Source organism: Hemiscyllium ocellatum, chromosome 4 (genome assembly GCF_020745735.1).
Source record: "Hemiscyllium ocellatum isolate sHemOce1 chromosome 4, sHemOce1.pat.X.cur, whole genome shotgun sequence".
NCBI classification, from domain to species: domain Eukaryota; kingdom Metazoa; phylum Chordata; class Chondrichthyes; order Orectolobiformes; family Hemiscylliidae; genus Hemiscyllium; species Hemiscyllium ocellatum.
Genome location: NC_083404.1, coordinates 94936335 through 94952156, shown reverse-complemented (window position 1 = coordinate 94952156; position 15822 = coordinate 94936335). Strand labels below are relative to the sequence as shown.

At 39.2% G+C, this 15822-nt stretch overlaps 1 protein-coding gene across 4 annotated transcripts in view; it reads right to left on the bottom strand.

The window, feature by feature from the left end:
• LOC132815009 (NEDD4-like E3 ubiquitin-protein ligase WWP1) overlaps positions 1-15822 on the bottom strand; it is a 163687-nt gene that overhangs the window by 14370 nt on the left and 133495 nt on the right. For all 4 annotated transcript variants that reach the window (XM_060823632.1, XM_060823631.1, XM_060823633.1 and 1 more), the window contains 3 exons: positions 6251-6391; positions 5327-5447; positions 3462-3566 (listed from right to left, as the gene is read on the bottom strand). In XM_060823632.1, the coding sequence (XP_060679615.1) occupies positions 3462-3566; positions 5327-5447; positions 6251-6391 (367 nt within the window). The remainder of the gene's footprint in view (positions 1-3461; positions 3567-5326; positions 5448-6250; positions 6392-15822) is intronic.

The window sequence follows — 15822 nt, the reverse complement described above, 5'->3', positions numbered from 1 at the left end:
TTTTTAAGAAAAGACATCATTTAATTGGAAGCATTTCACAGGATGTTCACCAGGATGATCCTTGGTATGGAGGGATTGTCTTATGAGCAAACATTAAACAGGTATGGACTCTACTCATTGGAACCTGGAAGAATAAGAGGTGGTCTTATTGAAATGTTTCAGTTTTTTTTAAAAGAGCTTTGCCAGGATAAATGCTCAGAAAATGTTTCCCCATATGGGAGAGTCTAGGAGTAGGAAGCCTGCTCTCAGAATAAGGGGAGCCAATTTAAAACTGAGACGAGGAAGAATTTCTTCTGAAAGAGTCGAGTCTTTAAAACTGCCATCCACAGAGAACTATGGTGGCAGAGTTCTTGCATATTTTTAAGGTTGAGATAATTAAATTCTTGATCTAAGAGAATCAAGGATTATGGGGAAATAGCAAAAAAGTGGACATACAGAATGTCAGATCAGCCACAATCCTACTGAATGGCAAAGCAAGCTTAAGGGGCTGAATGGCCTATTCCTGTTCCTGTTTCTTGTGGTCTTAGAAGGTGGAAGTCAACAATTTGAAAGAGAAAAATGGCAAATTCAAAAATCCAAAAGGCCTGCTCTTATTTCTTGTGCAAAATACTGGTTATGATATTCTGGTTGAGTACCATAACTCTGTAACATATCATGTTCTACAGCTGCTGGTCTATTATATTAGTTATTTGATTTAATCTGCTCTGTCTGGCTTGAACTTTGAAGACTGCGGCAGGGAGTTAAATTACCGAGTTACTGAAATTCTCTGCTGCATGGAATGAAGCATAGCTCTTAAGTAACTAGGATTGAAGGCTAGTTAAGAAGCAAGCTAAATGAGGAATCTTCTAAAATGGGGAAACTTCTAAACCTAAGACATATGTAATGGAAATGTGGTCTTGTCTCTGTGTGGAGGGATGAAAAGGTTAAAAAAAAGTTGTGACCCTTAGTTTATTAAAACTAAATTCAGATCTTCCATGACTATCTTCCATAACACCTCCATGATTATCCTCAATATCAATGTCCCACAGGGATGCCTACTCATCCCCTTACTATACTCCCCTCTCTCACACACACACACACAATTGCGTGGCCAAACTCAGTTCTAACTCCAATTACAATTTTGCTAATGACGTCACTGTAGACAGTCAGATCTTCAACAACAATGAGACAGACAGCTTAGTGGTACGGTGTGAAAACAATCTCTCCCTCAATGTCAGCAAAACGAAGGAGCTGGTCATCAACTTCAGAAAGCAAAGTAGAGGACACACCCCAGTCTGTATCAATGGTGCTGAGATGGAGATGGTAGAGAGCTTTGAGTTCCTTGCAGTAAGTATCACCAACAATCTATCCTGGTCCATCCATATTGACGCCACAGTCAAGAAAGCACACCGATGCTTCTACTTCCTCAGAACTCTAAGGAAATTTGGAATGTTCACAATAGTTGGAATGGCAACTGCTCTACACAAGACTGCAAGAAATTAAAGGGGTGTGGACGCAGCTCAGTCCATTACGCAAACTAGTTTTCCATCCATAGACTCAGTCCTTACTTCCCACTGCCTCAAATTCAGCCAACATAATCAAAGACCCATCCACCCCCATTGTTCTCTCTTCTACCCTCTTTCATCAGAACAAAAGTTTGAAAATACATCAGATTCAAGAACAGTTTCTTCCCCTCTTATCAGACTTTTTAAACTGACGTCACATTAAGCTGGATCTTTTTCTGCACCTTCTCTGTAGCTGTAACACTACATACTGCATTCTCTTATTACACTGATAAGGTACAGTACTTTTCACAGTACCTCAGTATATGCAATAATGATAAATCATAACAAATCTCGGTATCAGCGTTCTGATGTCACCTTCCGCGGAGCAGGCATGAGAAACGTTCACCTTTATCCTCAACAAATTATTCCCCACTACTGTGGCAGACAGGCTCTTCGCCACGTCCAACTAATTCTCCACACTTCTGCTCTCAACCCTTCTATATACTTTTATAACAACAAGAGTTCCCCTGTTCTTCAATTTTCTCTAGCATCCACATTCAAAGGATCATAAGCTGCCATTTCCATCTCTTCCAGTGAGAAGCCACCATCTCACACACATTTCCCTCCCCTCCCCTGTCAGCATCCTGCAGGGACTGCTCCCTCTGGGATGGCATGGTCCCCTCATCCTCCATTTGCAATACCTCCAACGCTCTCCTGCCACCTTCCCATGCAATCACAGAAGGTGAAACACATCCGTTTAACACCACCTCTTCCAGGTGAAGCAGAGATTTACCTGCACTTTACTCAATCTAGTCCACTGTTTTTGCTGTGAATAATTTGATCTCCTTTACACTGGGGGGTGCAAAATCAGACTGGGTAACCACTTTGCAGAACACCTATATCCTGTCCATAAAAATTATTCAGAGCTTTCAGTTGCCTACAACTTCAACACAAGGTGTTCCCATGCCAGCATTTCTATCTAAGGACTGCAGTAGTCTCCAGCAAGGCTCAACACAAACTGGAGGAACAAGACCTAGTCTTCTGCCTGGGGACCTTAGAACCCCCAGATCTTAATATCAAGCTTAACCATTTGAGAGCAATAACACCTTCTTCCATGTCTATTCCCCACCCTCACACTCCAGATCCTGCCATGGCACAGGTTGCTTTCAATACAGCCAATGCACTTTCAACTACTCATAGCACATATTATTACATACCTAGTTTCTCTACTTTCCTGGCTTACTATCAATAATCCCTTTGTCTGCGTACCTTCTTTTCTCTCTCTTTCGCCATCTATCTACTCACTCCTTTTTCTCCTTACGTTCCATTATCAGCATAAACACCACCTTTTTCTTGGGGGTATCAGTTCTGAAGGGTCACTATCCTCAAAACATTACCTCTGTTTCCACAGAAAGTTGACAAATAGATGGAAGCACTAAAAGCAGAAGATCTCATTGATCATATAATAAGCTGCACAGTTATATCATCTTTAAATGTTCATAACACAACTAGAAAACTTTGAGGAAATTTGTTTTCTTGTTAATACGGGACACCAGTAAATCTTTTCCCTTAGGCATTACAGTTGTGATCAACAAATCAATAAAATGCAGGGACTGAATCAGCTAAATACTGCATGGTGTTGCATATGAAACATTTTTCATATTTATTGTTGCATGTCAACCTAGTTTACCCTAACTGTATAGTCCTAATCACTGTACATATGAATAGATTGTCAGAACAGGGGCACTGTTAGTGTGTGACAGTATTTTTAAAACTCCTTACATAATCCTTAAAATTATACCAACTCTACCAACTATAGTATAGGAAATAACCTATACATGAGCTTTACCATGACCAAGGTAATATAGCAGACCAGCCTCATATACAATGCCTGCAAAATTAATTTTATTTAGAATTATTGCAGTTAACTAGTTCAAAATTGATGTTTATTACTTTTAATAATCCTGTGATCCATACCTGCCAGAACCAAATGATTTGTTTGCTATTTCTGGTATAATGGCGGTAGACTGTATTCCTCTGCCAATCAGTAAGATCTACTTCCTGCATGCCACAAAGCATAACCTGCAGAAATAGACAATAAGGTTTTACTCCACAAATATGCAGCACAAGTAATCGTGAGTAACACGTAATCTATGCAAAACCAAATTAAACATTATCATGCTGCAAGTACAGCCAAACAGCAGCACAGTTAAGACTGGAAACGTTTTGGCAAATTGGCTATGATAGTCAGGGAGAAATCAGTGAAAGATGATTCTTCATGGGAATTCCAGAAGGCAACTGATAAAGTACCACATGTTAGGCTATTTATTAAGTAAAAAGCCCACGATTTTCAGGGGAGTATATTAGCAGGAGTAGATGATTGATTAGTTAATATATTCAAAGTTGATACAGCCAGAATTTTAATCAGTAAGGGATTCCTAATGGGGGAAAAAAAACAGGAAAGTGGAGTTTAAGATCACCATATTAGCCATGATCTCAGTGTGTATTGGAGCAGACTTGAAAGGCTGAATGGCCTGCTTCTGCTACTACATCTAATGATCATTAATGATTGAAAATTCATTTGTTTTTAACATCCTTATTGACTAAGCTTCCACAGCTCTTGGAGCACAGAATTTCAAAGATTCACCACCTCTGAGTGAAAGTTCTTCATCTTAATCTTAAATGGCTTGCCTTTTATTCTGAGACTATGTTTATTGTTTCTAGACCACAGAAACGAGGGGAAAACAAGTTTTATATCAACTCTGTCCACTCCTTTAAAAATTAACCAAACACTTTTCAAACTTCAGAAGTATATGGTAATGTTCCTGAGTATTTAGCAATCAGACAATTGCTCTTTTGTTCCTTATTAACAAATTGGGTAAACTGTATAATTTCAAAATGTGCAGCCGACACAAAACTGAAGAAGTGAGGTAAACAATTAGGATGATGGTAACAGATTACAAGATGATATTGATTAGTGAAATGGGCAGAATCAAGATGGATGAAATTCAACACAAAGATTGAAGAGAATTATTTTGATGGTAAGATTGAGAAGTAGTGTTATAAACTAAATTGTACAATTATAAAAGAGGATTCAAGAATGCAGTTCTTTGAAAGTGCTGTTACAAATTGAGAACTATGCAAAAAAGCTATGCATTTTTTAAAGAGAGATACTGAAAACATAATTTAGTAGGTTTTGCTAAATCTTTTAAAACATTTGTTAGGCTTCAGCTGAATTGTTGTGTTCATTCTGGAATCTTACTTTTGGAAAGACTGAAGTACTGGAATTAGGGAATTCAGTTATGAGAACAGCCTGGAGAAGCTGAGATTCCCTCAAGATTGGGGCGGGTAAAGAGGATTTATTTATGATGTTCAAAATACTGAAAAGTTTCATAAAATATGGTACAAAGATAGTGTTTCCAATAACCAACCAGATGGCACAGATTTAAAGTGACTGACAAAAGAACTAGAGGCAATGTGACAAAAAACTTTGCCAAGTTAGGAACTGTCTTAGGAGCAGAAACAGACCACAAATAAATGCAGTGAAATAGAAAACAGGTAGAGGTATAGGATTAATTGGATAGCTCAGCCAAATCAGCACAGACATTAGAACTTAACTGCTTCAATCAGAACTCTGAATCTAACTGCATTCAATTTAAAATATTTAAATCTCAATATGGTAATTAAAGTACAAGTTAAAATCAGGTCTGGTAAACCAAAGAATTACACGCGATAAAATAATAGAACACAGTTCACATAGGCATGACAGTAAAGTTATGAAATAGACTAGATTGTTTCTTAGAGCTTTATTATTTGAAGACATTTAATAGCAACAGTCTCACCTCAAGCTCTTTTTCATCAAAGTACTGCAGCCACTGTAGAGGTACTACCTCATTGAAGCCATCTAAAAAAGCTCTGGTTTGATCTTCCACTCCACGTGAAAATCGCCATTCTGCCATGAGTCTTAAAAAGCAGAGGTCATGGTTTAAAGTAACTACACAAAAATACTACCTGTTTAATTAGTTATCCTTTTGTACAACATGAAACTATTTACTGTATACACCAACAATAAATATTTGCCAGTAACATGCCAAATCAAATAAGTATTTGAATTCTAAAGATATTAAATGTACCAAGAACAGCCAGCAAAAACAAGTGAGAGAATGTTTTAAAAAAACAATTGAAGGGAGAGACGGGGGCTGCAAGCAATCAGACACGCTGTCAGATCCAACTTTTAATTTGTTTACTCCCAGTGCCACTAAATACTGTTCCACAGATTTACATGGTAAATTCAATCAATCAATCAAAAAAGAAAATACATCACTGATTAACCTAGCAATCAGAAAAAGTCTAGGATTTAATAATTGTGTATGTTGTGTCTTTAAAATCACACTTATGTCTAAACATTCACGAACTAATTAACTTTCCTGCAACTTTTTTTGAATTATTTATGGAATTCTCGTATCACTGGCAAGGCAAAAAACCTAATTTTGGCCCAATCATATTATGGTTAACCAGGAAAAGCAGAAAGGTAAAAATGGTCAGGAAACAGGAATTTCTGTGTAGTAGAGGTGGAGCACTCATGAGATGCTAAACTGAAGTGCTGCAAAGAATGCTGTCAATGGAAGTATAGGCTTATATGGGTAAATCCATTGTAAAAATAAGTTGTCGGCATTTAGGATGATGAAAATTGAAAGGAATTGTGAGCAGATGAGATTTTTTAACATGTCATGACAAATATCTTTGCTTAAAAAAAATTAGCTTACCCAATGTATTCTTCCTTATTTTCCTCTGTCACTAAGATGTTTGACCCTCCTTGTTTCAGTTCATGAGAGGTAACTTTTCCTAAAATTTCCATGTCAACAGCAAAATACATTTCTAGACCACATTCTTCAATATTGTTGTCCCTGCAAGAAATGATTTAATAGCATAATGCAAAACCACTGTAAACATGTCAATGATTAAATTAAACATAATATATAATTCTGCTTTTGACCTTCTTGTAGTAGTTCAATGGCTAAACGTGCTCAACTATACAGATCAGGAAGTTGGAGATAAAATCCTTAAATCTATATTGAGTTAGTGGATTTCAGTTGTTGAGCAGCTGCAAATGGCTCCAAACAAGTGATTCAACAGGCTTGGAACCTAAGTAGTTAAGATACCCAACATTGCTTCGATGAATTTGAAGAGGGGGAAAAATATTGTATAAGTATGAAGGTGAATATACAACATATATTTCTAATCAAGGATGCTCAACATATGCCCCAATTCAAAATCTTCATTTTTTGATACAATGTGGTAGCAATCAGATAATAGTTTTAAATTTGTGATGTTGATTGCGCGATAGATATTTTCTGGGATACCAAGAATAACTCCCCTTCTTTCTCAAAATAATACCAAATTTTTACATCCACATGAACAGCAGATCAGGCCTTGGTATAATGTCTCATTCAAACGACAGCAACTCCAACAGTGCACTGCTCCTGCCTTACAGTCCTGGAGTGTCAGCTTGGTTTTATATGGGACCATGTGGTTCCGAGGGGAGAATGGACAGAGCAATAGCTAGCACATAATTCTCACCTGGTATTTTAAATTTTAATCCTCCTTGTCGCAGCAAGTAAACCTTACCAAGAGAAAATGCTTTAAACAAATTTTACTGACTACGGAATAATTCTAAGCAAGGTTTCTGGCGCGATTTTGAGAACTTCTAGTATTATGGATTCAAGTCTGTCATGGATAAGTGCTTGGGTTCAGGTGCTCTGATCAAAAAGTGCAAGTTGAGCATCTTAATTTTAAAAGTGAGTTAACTTAAAAACGACCCCATAATCAACATTTAGTAATGTGTAATCCAGTTATTGCAATATCTGGGATCTAAACTGCATTTTTATGCCTTTTATACATTTACCACTTCAAAACCTCTAGACAGACAATTTGGTGATACAAACATTGTAAACTGCTTTATCTCACACCAAAGCAAACATACAGAAACTGCTTTTATGATCCGAATCAGTTAGCTAAATCAATCACATGCAGAATAGGCCAAAAGGACAATAATGGCAAGCTGTTCATCAGTATGCGTATAGGACTGGCAGACTACCAATTAGGCCCAACCTAAAAACTGTTCAGACCTCAGGTAAACAGCTGCTTCGCTCTGCTCATGCTGCTTGTGTGAAGAATTGGACCATTTCTTTTCTCCATCAGAGTGTAGACAAGGTAGTAGACATTAATAAAAATGTATGTCATAGTCATTAGTGAAGACAAAGTAAACTCAGAATCACAGGCAGCTTAGAAGAATGGGCAGATTAAATAGATACATATGGACGATGTGATGCAGAAGAGATTCACTAAGAAAATGCTGAAGATGTGGAGCCTTAATCATGATGCACTTCACGAAACTAAGTTATGTCACTACAAGATGCCAAGAGGAAATTTCATCACAGAAGTATCCAAAAATTGATGATAAATTGAAATCAAGAACAGCTATTTTTATTAGTTAATGAAATGATTATAGTATAATTTAAAATGATCACAGGAGGAACTAACAGACAAATTGCAAAGCCTCTTTTTTTTTTATAAATACAGAAGATAATTTGATCTTTTTCATTTGATGTGGTGCAAGTAAATCCATAAAAGCTCCTAAAAACATAGAACTATCTAATAGAAATACTTAAGGGAACAATGGGAGAGGGAGAGAGAATAGGCTTAAATGGATAACTGTTTCACCAGGCAAAGATGTAAGGATACTTTGGTTCTTCAAGACCATAAAATCCGACAGTACTTTTCGCAGCAGAGAGCGAAGGGAGCTGGGCAGAAGTGAAGGCAGAGCGCAAAGCCGGTCGGGAAGGTAAATGATTGTTATTTGAGTGGGTGTGTTCTAGACCCCAGATCCTACAAAGTAGGGCCTTCCTCCCTTCCTCCTCCTCTAACCTAAATTAAAAGTACACAGACTGGCCCCAAAGAGAGGATGCAAGGAAGTTGCTGTGGATTGAAGAGTGAGGCTTTAGCTCAGGAGTCTTTGATGAGGTTGAGTGAAGTGATTACGCCACAGTTGAAAAGGGTGAAGACATGACTGCTTAGCTGGTTCAGTGTGCTACGTGCTTGATGTGGGAGGTCAACGACTCTGGTGTGTCTGGCTCGTATAAGTGTGGAAAGTGTGTGCACGTTCAGCTACTGACAGAGCATATTGCAGCACTGATGAAAGAACTCGAGGACCTTAGGCTCATCCGAGAGAACGAGATCTTTCTGGACAAGACCTTCAGTGAGGTTATTACACCAATCGTACCAGAAGAGAGCATAAGAGAGCAGACGATGAGGAAGGCAGAGAGGAGACAGATGCAAGAGACACCAGGGGAAGTACCTGTCAGGAACAAGTTGAATCTTTTGGAAACAGTAGAGACAGATGACACTGCCAGTTCGCGAAGCGGTCAGGTCTGTCAATCAAAAGTTGGCGCGGAGACAGAGCAGAAGAGTCGGACATTGCACAGAGCCATGGTAATAGGAGACTCCATAGTGAGAGGAACTGACCGAGGTTTTTGTGGCAGCAGGCGGCGGGACTTAAGGATGGTGTGTTGCCTTCTTGGTGCCAGGGTTAAAGACATAACAGAGTTCAGGAAATCCTCAAGGACAAAGGTGAAGAGCCAGAGGTGGTGGTACATGTCGGCACAAATGATGTCAGGAAGAGGAGGAGGAACATACTACAGCAGGACTTCGGAGAACTAGGAAGGAGACTGAAAAGCAGGATGTCCAAGGTGGTTATCTCCGGTTTGCTTCCAGTACCTCGGGCTGGTGAGGCCAGAAACGGAGATAATGGACTTGAACTTGTGGCTGGGGAAGCAAGGATTTAAATTTTTGGATCACTGGGGTATGTTTTGTGGTAAGCATAAATTCTACAAGAGAGACGGTTTCCACCTTAATTGGTTAGGGACCAGCATTCTGGCAGGCAGGTTTGCTACTGCAACACAGCTACATTTAAATGAAGTAGTGGGGGGGGGGGGCACAAACTGGATGTTTAAGGAGGAAATTGGAGGGAAAATTAGAACAAGGGAAGTCAAGAAAGACAACTGTATCAATGAGGCAGAAAACTCATTGAGTGAAATAGGAGTTGACGGGAAGCGTGAGGGCAGTAACAAACTAAAAATACTATACATGAATGCACAAAGCATTAGAAATAAGATGGATGAGCTTTAGGTTCTTTTGGAAATTGGTAGATACGATATTATGGGGATAACTGAGACGTGGCTTCAGGTAGACAGGGTCTGGGAAATGAATTCAAGGCTACACGTGCTATCGTAAGGACAGACTGACGGGCAGAGGGGGTGGGATGGCCATGTTGGTAAGGGATGATATTCAGTCCCTTGCGCGGGGGACCTAGAATCAGGGGGATGTAGAGTCAGTGTGGATAGAGCTGAGAAATACTAAGGGAAAAAAAGAACCTCTTGGGAGTTATCTACAGGCCCCCAAACAGTAGTCCAGAAGTTGGATGTAGGTTAAATCAGGAGCTGAAATTGGCCTGTCACAAAGATGTTACTACAGTTGTTATGGGGGATTTTAACATGCAGATAGACTGGGAGAATCAGAATGGTATTGGACCTCAAGAGAGACATTGTGGAATGCCTCAGAGATGGATTCTTAGAACAGCTGGTGCTGGAGCCGACCAGGGAGAAGGCAATTCTGGATCTGGTATTGTGCAACGAACCAGAATTGGTCAGGGACCTCGAAGTGAAGGAGCCATTGGGAAGTAGTGACCATAAAATAAGCTTCAATCTGCAATTTGAGGGGGAGAGGGTACAATCGGAAGTGACAATTTTTCAGTTGAATAAAGGGAACTATGGAGCTATGAGGGAGGAGCTGGCCAAAGTTCAATGGTGCAATACCTTAGCAGGGATGACTAGTGGAGGAGCAATGGTGGATATTTCTGTGTATAATGCAGAAGTTGCAGGATCAGTTCATTCCAAAAAGGAAGATAGATCCTAGGAGGAGGCTTGGGTGGCCATGGCTGACGAGGGAGCTTAAGAAACATATAAAGTTAAAAGAGAAAGAGTATAACATAGCAAAGATAAATGGGAAAACAGAGGACTGGGAAGCTTTTAAAGAACAACAGAGGATTACTAAGAAGGAAATACGCAGAGAAAAAAAATGAGGTATGAAGGTAAACTGGCCAATAATATAAAGGAGGATAGTAAAAGTTTTTTTAGGTATGTGAAAGGCAAAACAAATGGTTAGGACTAAAATTGGGCCCTTGAAGACAGAAACAGGGGAACATATTACAGGGAACAAAGAAATGGCAGAAGAATTGAATTGGTACTTCAGATCTGTGTTCACTGGGGAAGACACAAACAATCTCCCTGAGGTAACAGTGGCTGAAGGACCTGAACTGAGTGGAATTTATATTTGCCAGGAATTAGTGTTGGAGAGACTGTTAGGTCTGAAGGTTGATAAGTCCCCGGGGCCTGATGGTCTACATCCCAGGGTACTGAAGGAGGTGGCTTGAGAAATCGTGGATGCGTTGGTGATTATTTTCCAGAGTTCGATAGATTCGGGATCAGTTCCTGCGGATTGGAGGGTGGCTAATGTCATACCACTTTTTAAGAAAGGAGCGAGAGAGAAAGCAGGAAATTATAGACCAGTTAGTCTGACCTCAGTCGTGGGAAAGATGCTGGAGTCTATTATAAAGGATGAAATTACGACACATCTGGATAGTAGTAACAGGATAGGTTAGAGTCAGCACGGATTTATGAAGGGGAAATCATGTTCGACTAATCTTCTGGAATTCTTTGAGGATGTAACTCTGAAGATGGACGAGGGAGATCCAGTACATGTAGTGTACTTGGACTTTCAGAAAGTTTTTGATAAAGCCCGCATAGGAGGTTAGTGAGCAAAATTAGGGCGCATGGTATTGGGGGCAAAGTACTAACTTGGATTGAAAGTTGGTTGGCTGATAGGAAACAAAGGGTAGTGATAAACGGCTCCATTTCAGAATGGCAGGCAGTGACCAGTGGGTTACCGCAGGGATCAGTACTGGGAGTGCAGCTTTTTACAATATATGTTAATGATACAGAAGATGGTATTAGTAATAACATTAGCAAATTTGCTGATGATACTAAGCTGGGTGGTCGGGTGAAAGGATGTTAGGAGATTACAGGGTGACCTGGACAAGTTAGGTGAGTGGGTAGATGCAGTTTAATGTGGATAAATGTATGGTTATCCACTTTGGTGGCAAGAACAGGAAGGCAGATTACCTAAATTGATTCCATTTAGGTAGTAAAGGGGCAGTACAGAGAGATCTGGGTGTTCTTGTACACCAGTCAATGAAGGTAAGCATACAGGTACAGCAGGCAGTGAAGATGGCTAATAGCATGCTGGCCTTCATAACAAGAGGGATTGAGTATAGAAGCAAAGAGGTTCTTCTTCAGCTGTACAGGGCCCTGGTGAGACCACACCTGGAGTACTGTGTGCAGTTCTGGTCTCCAAATTTGAGGAAAGACATTCTGGCTATTGCAGGAGTGCAGCGTTGGTTCACGAGGTCAATTCCTGGAATGGCGGGATTACCTTACACTGAAAGACTGGAGCGACTGGGCTTGTAACCCTTGAGTTTAGAAGACAGAGGGGATATGATTGAGACATAAGATTATTCAAGGATTGGACACTCTGGGGGCAGGAAACATGTTTCCGCTGATGGGTGAGTGCTGAACCAGAGGACACAGCTTAAAAATACGGGCTAGACATTTAGGACAGATGAGGAGAAACTTCTTCACCCAGAGTGTGGTGGCTGTGTGGAATGCTCTGCCCTAGAGGACAGTGGAGGCGCAGTCTCTGGATTCATTTAAGAAAGAGTTGGATAGAGTTCTCAAGGATTGTGGAATCAAGCGCTATGGAGATAAGGTAGGAACAGGATACTGAATAAGAATGATCAGCCATGATCATATTGAATGATGGTGCAGGCTCAAAGGGCAGAATGGCCTTCTCCTGCACCTTTTGTCTATCGTCTATTGTCTACTATTCTATCAATATAAGATAATTAAATAACATAACATGACAAACCCAGAAAACTATTCTAAATTAAACGAAAATCAATATAATTTAACAGCATGAATTTGCAAGAGTAAATTGTTTTTATTAAACCATTTCTTAGGTAAAGCATTTTTGGAAAAATTACACACTTTGAATTAGATATGAGTAAAAGTAGCAGAAACAAAGGAATTCAGAAAATTCTAAATGTAGTCAGATGTTAACAAGACAAGTTAAAATATTGAAGGAACAAGTATAATGGGCCACATGGTTTCCTTCATGGATGCCAAAATTTCTCAACCAGTTTTAAAGACTGGGGAGACCGAGATTCACCATGTTCAGTTGATTTCACCAGACTGTGCTAGTACAGTACAAACTAGAGGAAACATAAAACCACAGTCCATTGTGTGCATGCCAGCTGAATTAGCTGCATACGCTAATCTCATTGCCAAGAACCTGATCTGATGCCTTGCAGATTCTAGTTCACTCTAAAAGGAGTTGAATGTTTCCACCATCACTAAACTGGGCAGTGATTTTCCAACACATAGTACTTGAAGGGTGGAAATACTGCTTATGTGTTTTATCCTCAAAACATCAGCTATTTCATTCCTAGCTTCCTTAACAGCCTAAGATATAATTCATCCAGTTCTGATGATTTATCCACATTCATGAGGATCAGGGCATTCAAGTCTTTTTTTTTCCCACTTTGTTCATTTTATTTAAAATTTCACAGTCCTCTTCAAATCAACTGTCTTCACCATTCCTCTCTTTAATGAAGACAGTTACAAACTACTTATTTAGAATCCTGGGCACATCTTTATTAACCTAAAAATTATCAAGTATAACCCATTCCTTAGTCGTCATCTTGCTCTTAAGATATTGATAAAACATCTTTGTATTTTCCTTAATTTGACCAGCCAATAATTTTTATAACTTCTCTTTGCTTTCCTAATTTCCTTTCTTACTTCATTCCTGTACTTCCTCTGCTCCTGTTTCTTAAATGTTACATTCTCTGAGACTGTGATGAAATGGGCTTTTTTCTGCTCTATTTTATCATAAATGCTTCAGAATGATCAGATCACTAAATTTAGCAGTCCCACCTTTTTTTTGAGGGGATATTTCTGGAATCTGGCTTCCAAATGCCTCTCCATTGCTATGCCACTGGTTTTCTTTCAAGTAGTTGCAATCTCTCCACTTCTGCCAAATCACTCAGCTTTAGCTTCTTAATTTCTGGTTTTACTTCATTTACTACACTTTCTATGCTCCTTTCAGCCTCCTAAAGCATTACGTTCCAATTTAGAACTTGTACTTGCTGCCCTTTCCATAACGATGCTATCTCTAACTGTAATATGATCACTATCTCCAAAATGGTCACCCACTGCTATTTCATCCACCAGACCAGTTTCATTTCCTAAATTTAAAATCTGGAATTATGTCTTCTTCGTCACACTTGGTGTATACTAGCTAAAAAAACTCTCTTGCATGTATTTCAAGTATTGTGTGTCCTCTATGCCTTTCATGTTATTTGCATGCTAGATGATTAGTGGGTAGTTAAAGGCCCAACTATTATTGCCATGTTGTTTTGGTTTCCAAAAAATTGCCTACACAAATGTTTGTCTCTTTCCCACTATTTAAGGGTCTATAGTACACTCCTGGCAGTGTGGCAGCCATCTTTTTATTTCTGAGCTCAATCCATATGGCCTCACTTGATGCTTCATTTACCCTTCCTTACCTTTACGTTACCATTCCTTACAGCTGTAGTGAATTCATTAATCTAAAATGCTCTACTTATCACTCTTTTTAGCCTCTTTTCTTTCCTGCCTGACAACTCTATAATCCAGGGACGCTACTGCCTTCCTTGCCATTACAGCATTGACATTATGCTTCCATATGTCCATTCATGCCCTCAGCTCATCTTTATTCTACTTACTGTATGTCTATTTGCATATACATCTTTTAACAGAGCCAAATTTCAGTGCAGTACTTGTTGTTTAAAAAAGCTCCAAAAGACAAACTAGAGATTTTCATTTAATTTCTGCTTCCAGTTCCTTGTTCTGTATTTCCCTCAGGTTCCATGCAATGAATGAAAGGATATGAACCAAGGGCAAGTAGAAGACATTAGCTTAATTTGGCATCATGTTCAGCACATCACCATGGGTCAAAAGACTCGATCGTGTGTTGTTCTGTTCTATTTTCTATGTTCTCATTTCCCGACCAATCTAGTTTAGATCCTCCCAATAGCACTAACAAATCTTCTGCAATGACATTTAGTCTGCCCTGTTCAAGAGTAAACCATTCATTTTGTACAGGTGCCACCTTCCACATAATTGGTGCCAATGTCCACCTCCTACACAAGAGAACAAAATTGATTGCTGAATACTGATAAACTTCTGTTATTCTGATTGCAATAAATAGCTTCTAAAGTTACAGGATGGCAGGTCAGCTCAACCGATCAGAGCATGTATCCTACATTACATGTGAAGTCATGGTACACCATGTACCTCAGAAGAACACAACTACAAAAAGGGTTTGGCTGCTCAAGCTCAAAACTCTGTTCAAGTTCCAAAAGTTGGTCTTTTCACCAAGCAGCTTCCTCCCCCGTACTAAAATAAGAGCCAAATAAAGAAAGCTACTCCTTGTGCAATTCTCCTCTTGCACAGTTTCAGAGTTTCAGAGTCTCAGACTGCTCTGCTCTCATGATATTTTCTCTAGTTATACCAGCTCTAGAGTCCTCACCTCACTTGCTCCTCTGGGAACTCTAGGCCTTGATTTTGTTTTAAATTGAGTAGGTTGTTCAGAGTCATTTCTTAATTTTAGGAAGAAGTTGTAGCGTCTAACCTGATGGCAGAGTATATTTGTGCATTGCTAATTTGTTTATGTTGATTATCATCAGCTCATCCATGATCTCACTGAATGGCAGAGGAGACTTGACGGGCTGAATGGGCGATTTCTACTCCTACATTTTATGGCTTTATGATTCACATTCATGATTCCACCAAACCGTTAATTCCCAAAGTTTTCTTTGTTGCCAAAGGAAACTATAGTTAGAAGGTTTGATACTAGCTGCAAATGGAGGAATAGAAAAGGAGAGATTCATGGTGCAATGACCAGTAATATAATTTGACACTGGCAGCAACCTGGAGAATGTCACTGAATCTGAATTTTACCAGAGATTTAATTTATCACTTTGATCAATTCAAAGATTAAAAAAATCCATGAGTAATCGCTTTCAAGTTGCTAAATTCTACCCAAGACAAATTTATCAAATTCAGCAGAGGTGCATGATTTACATTTATCTATTAAGGTCGTATTAAAATATTATTCTATTTAA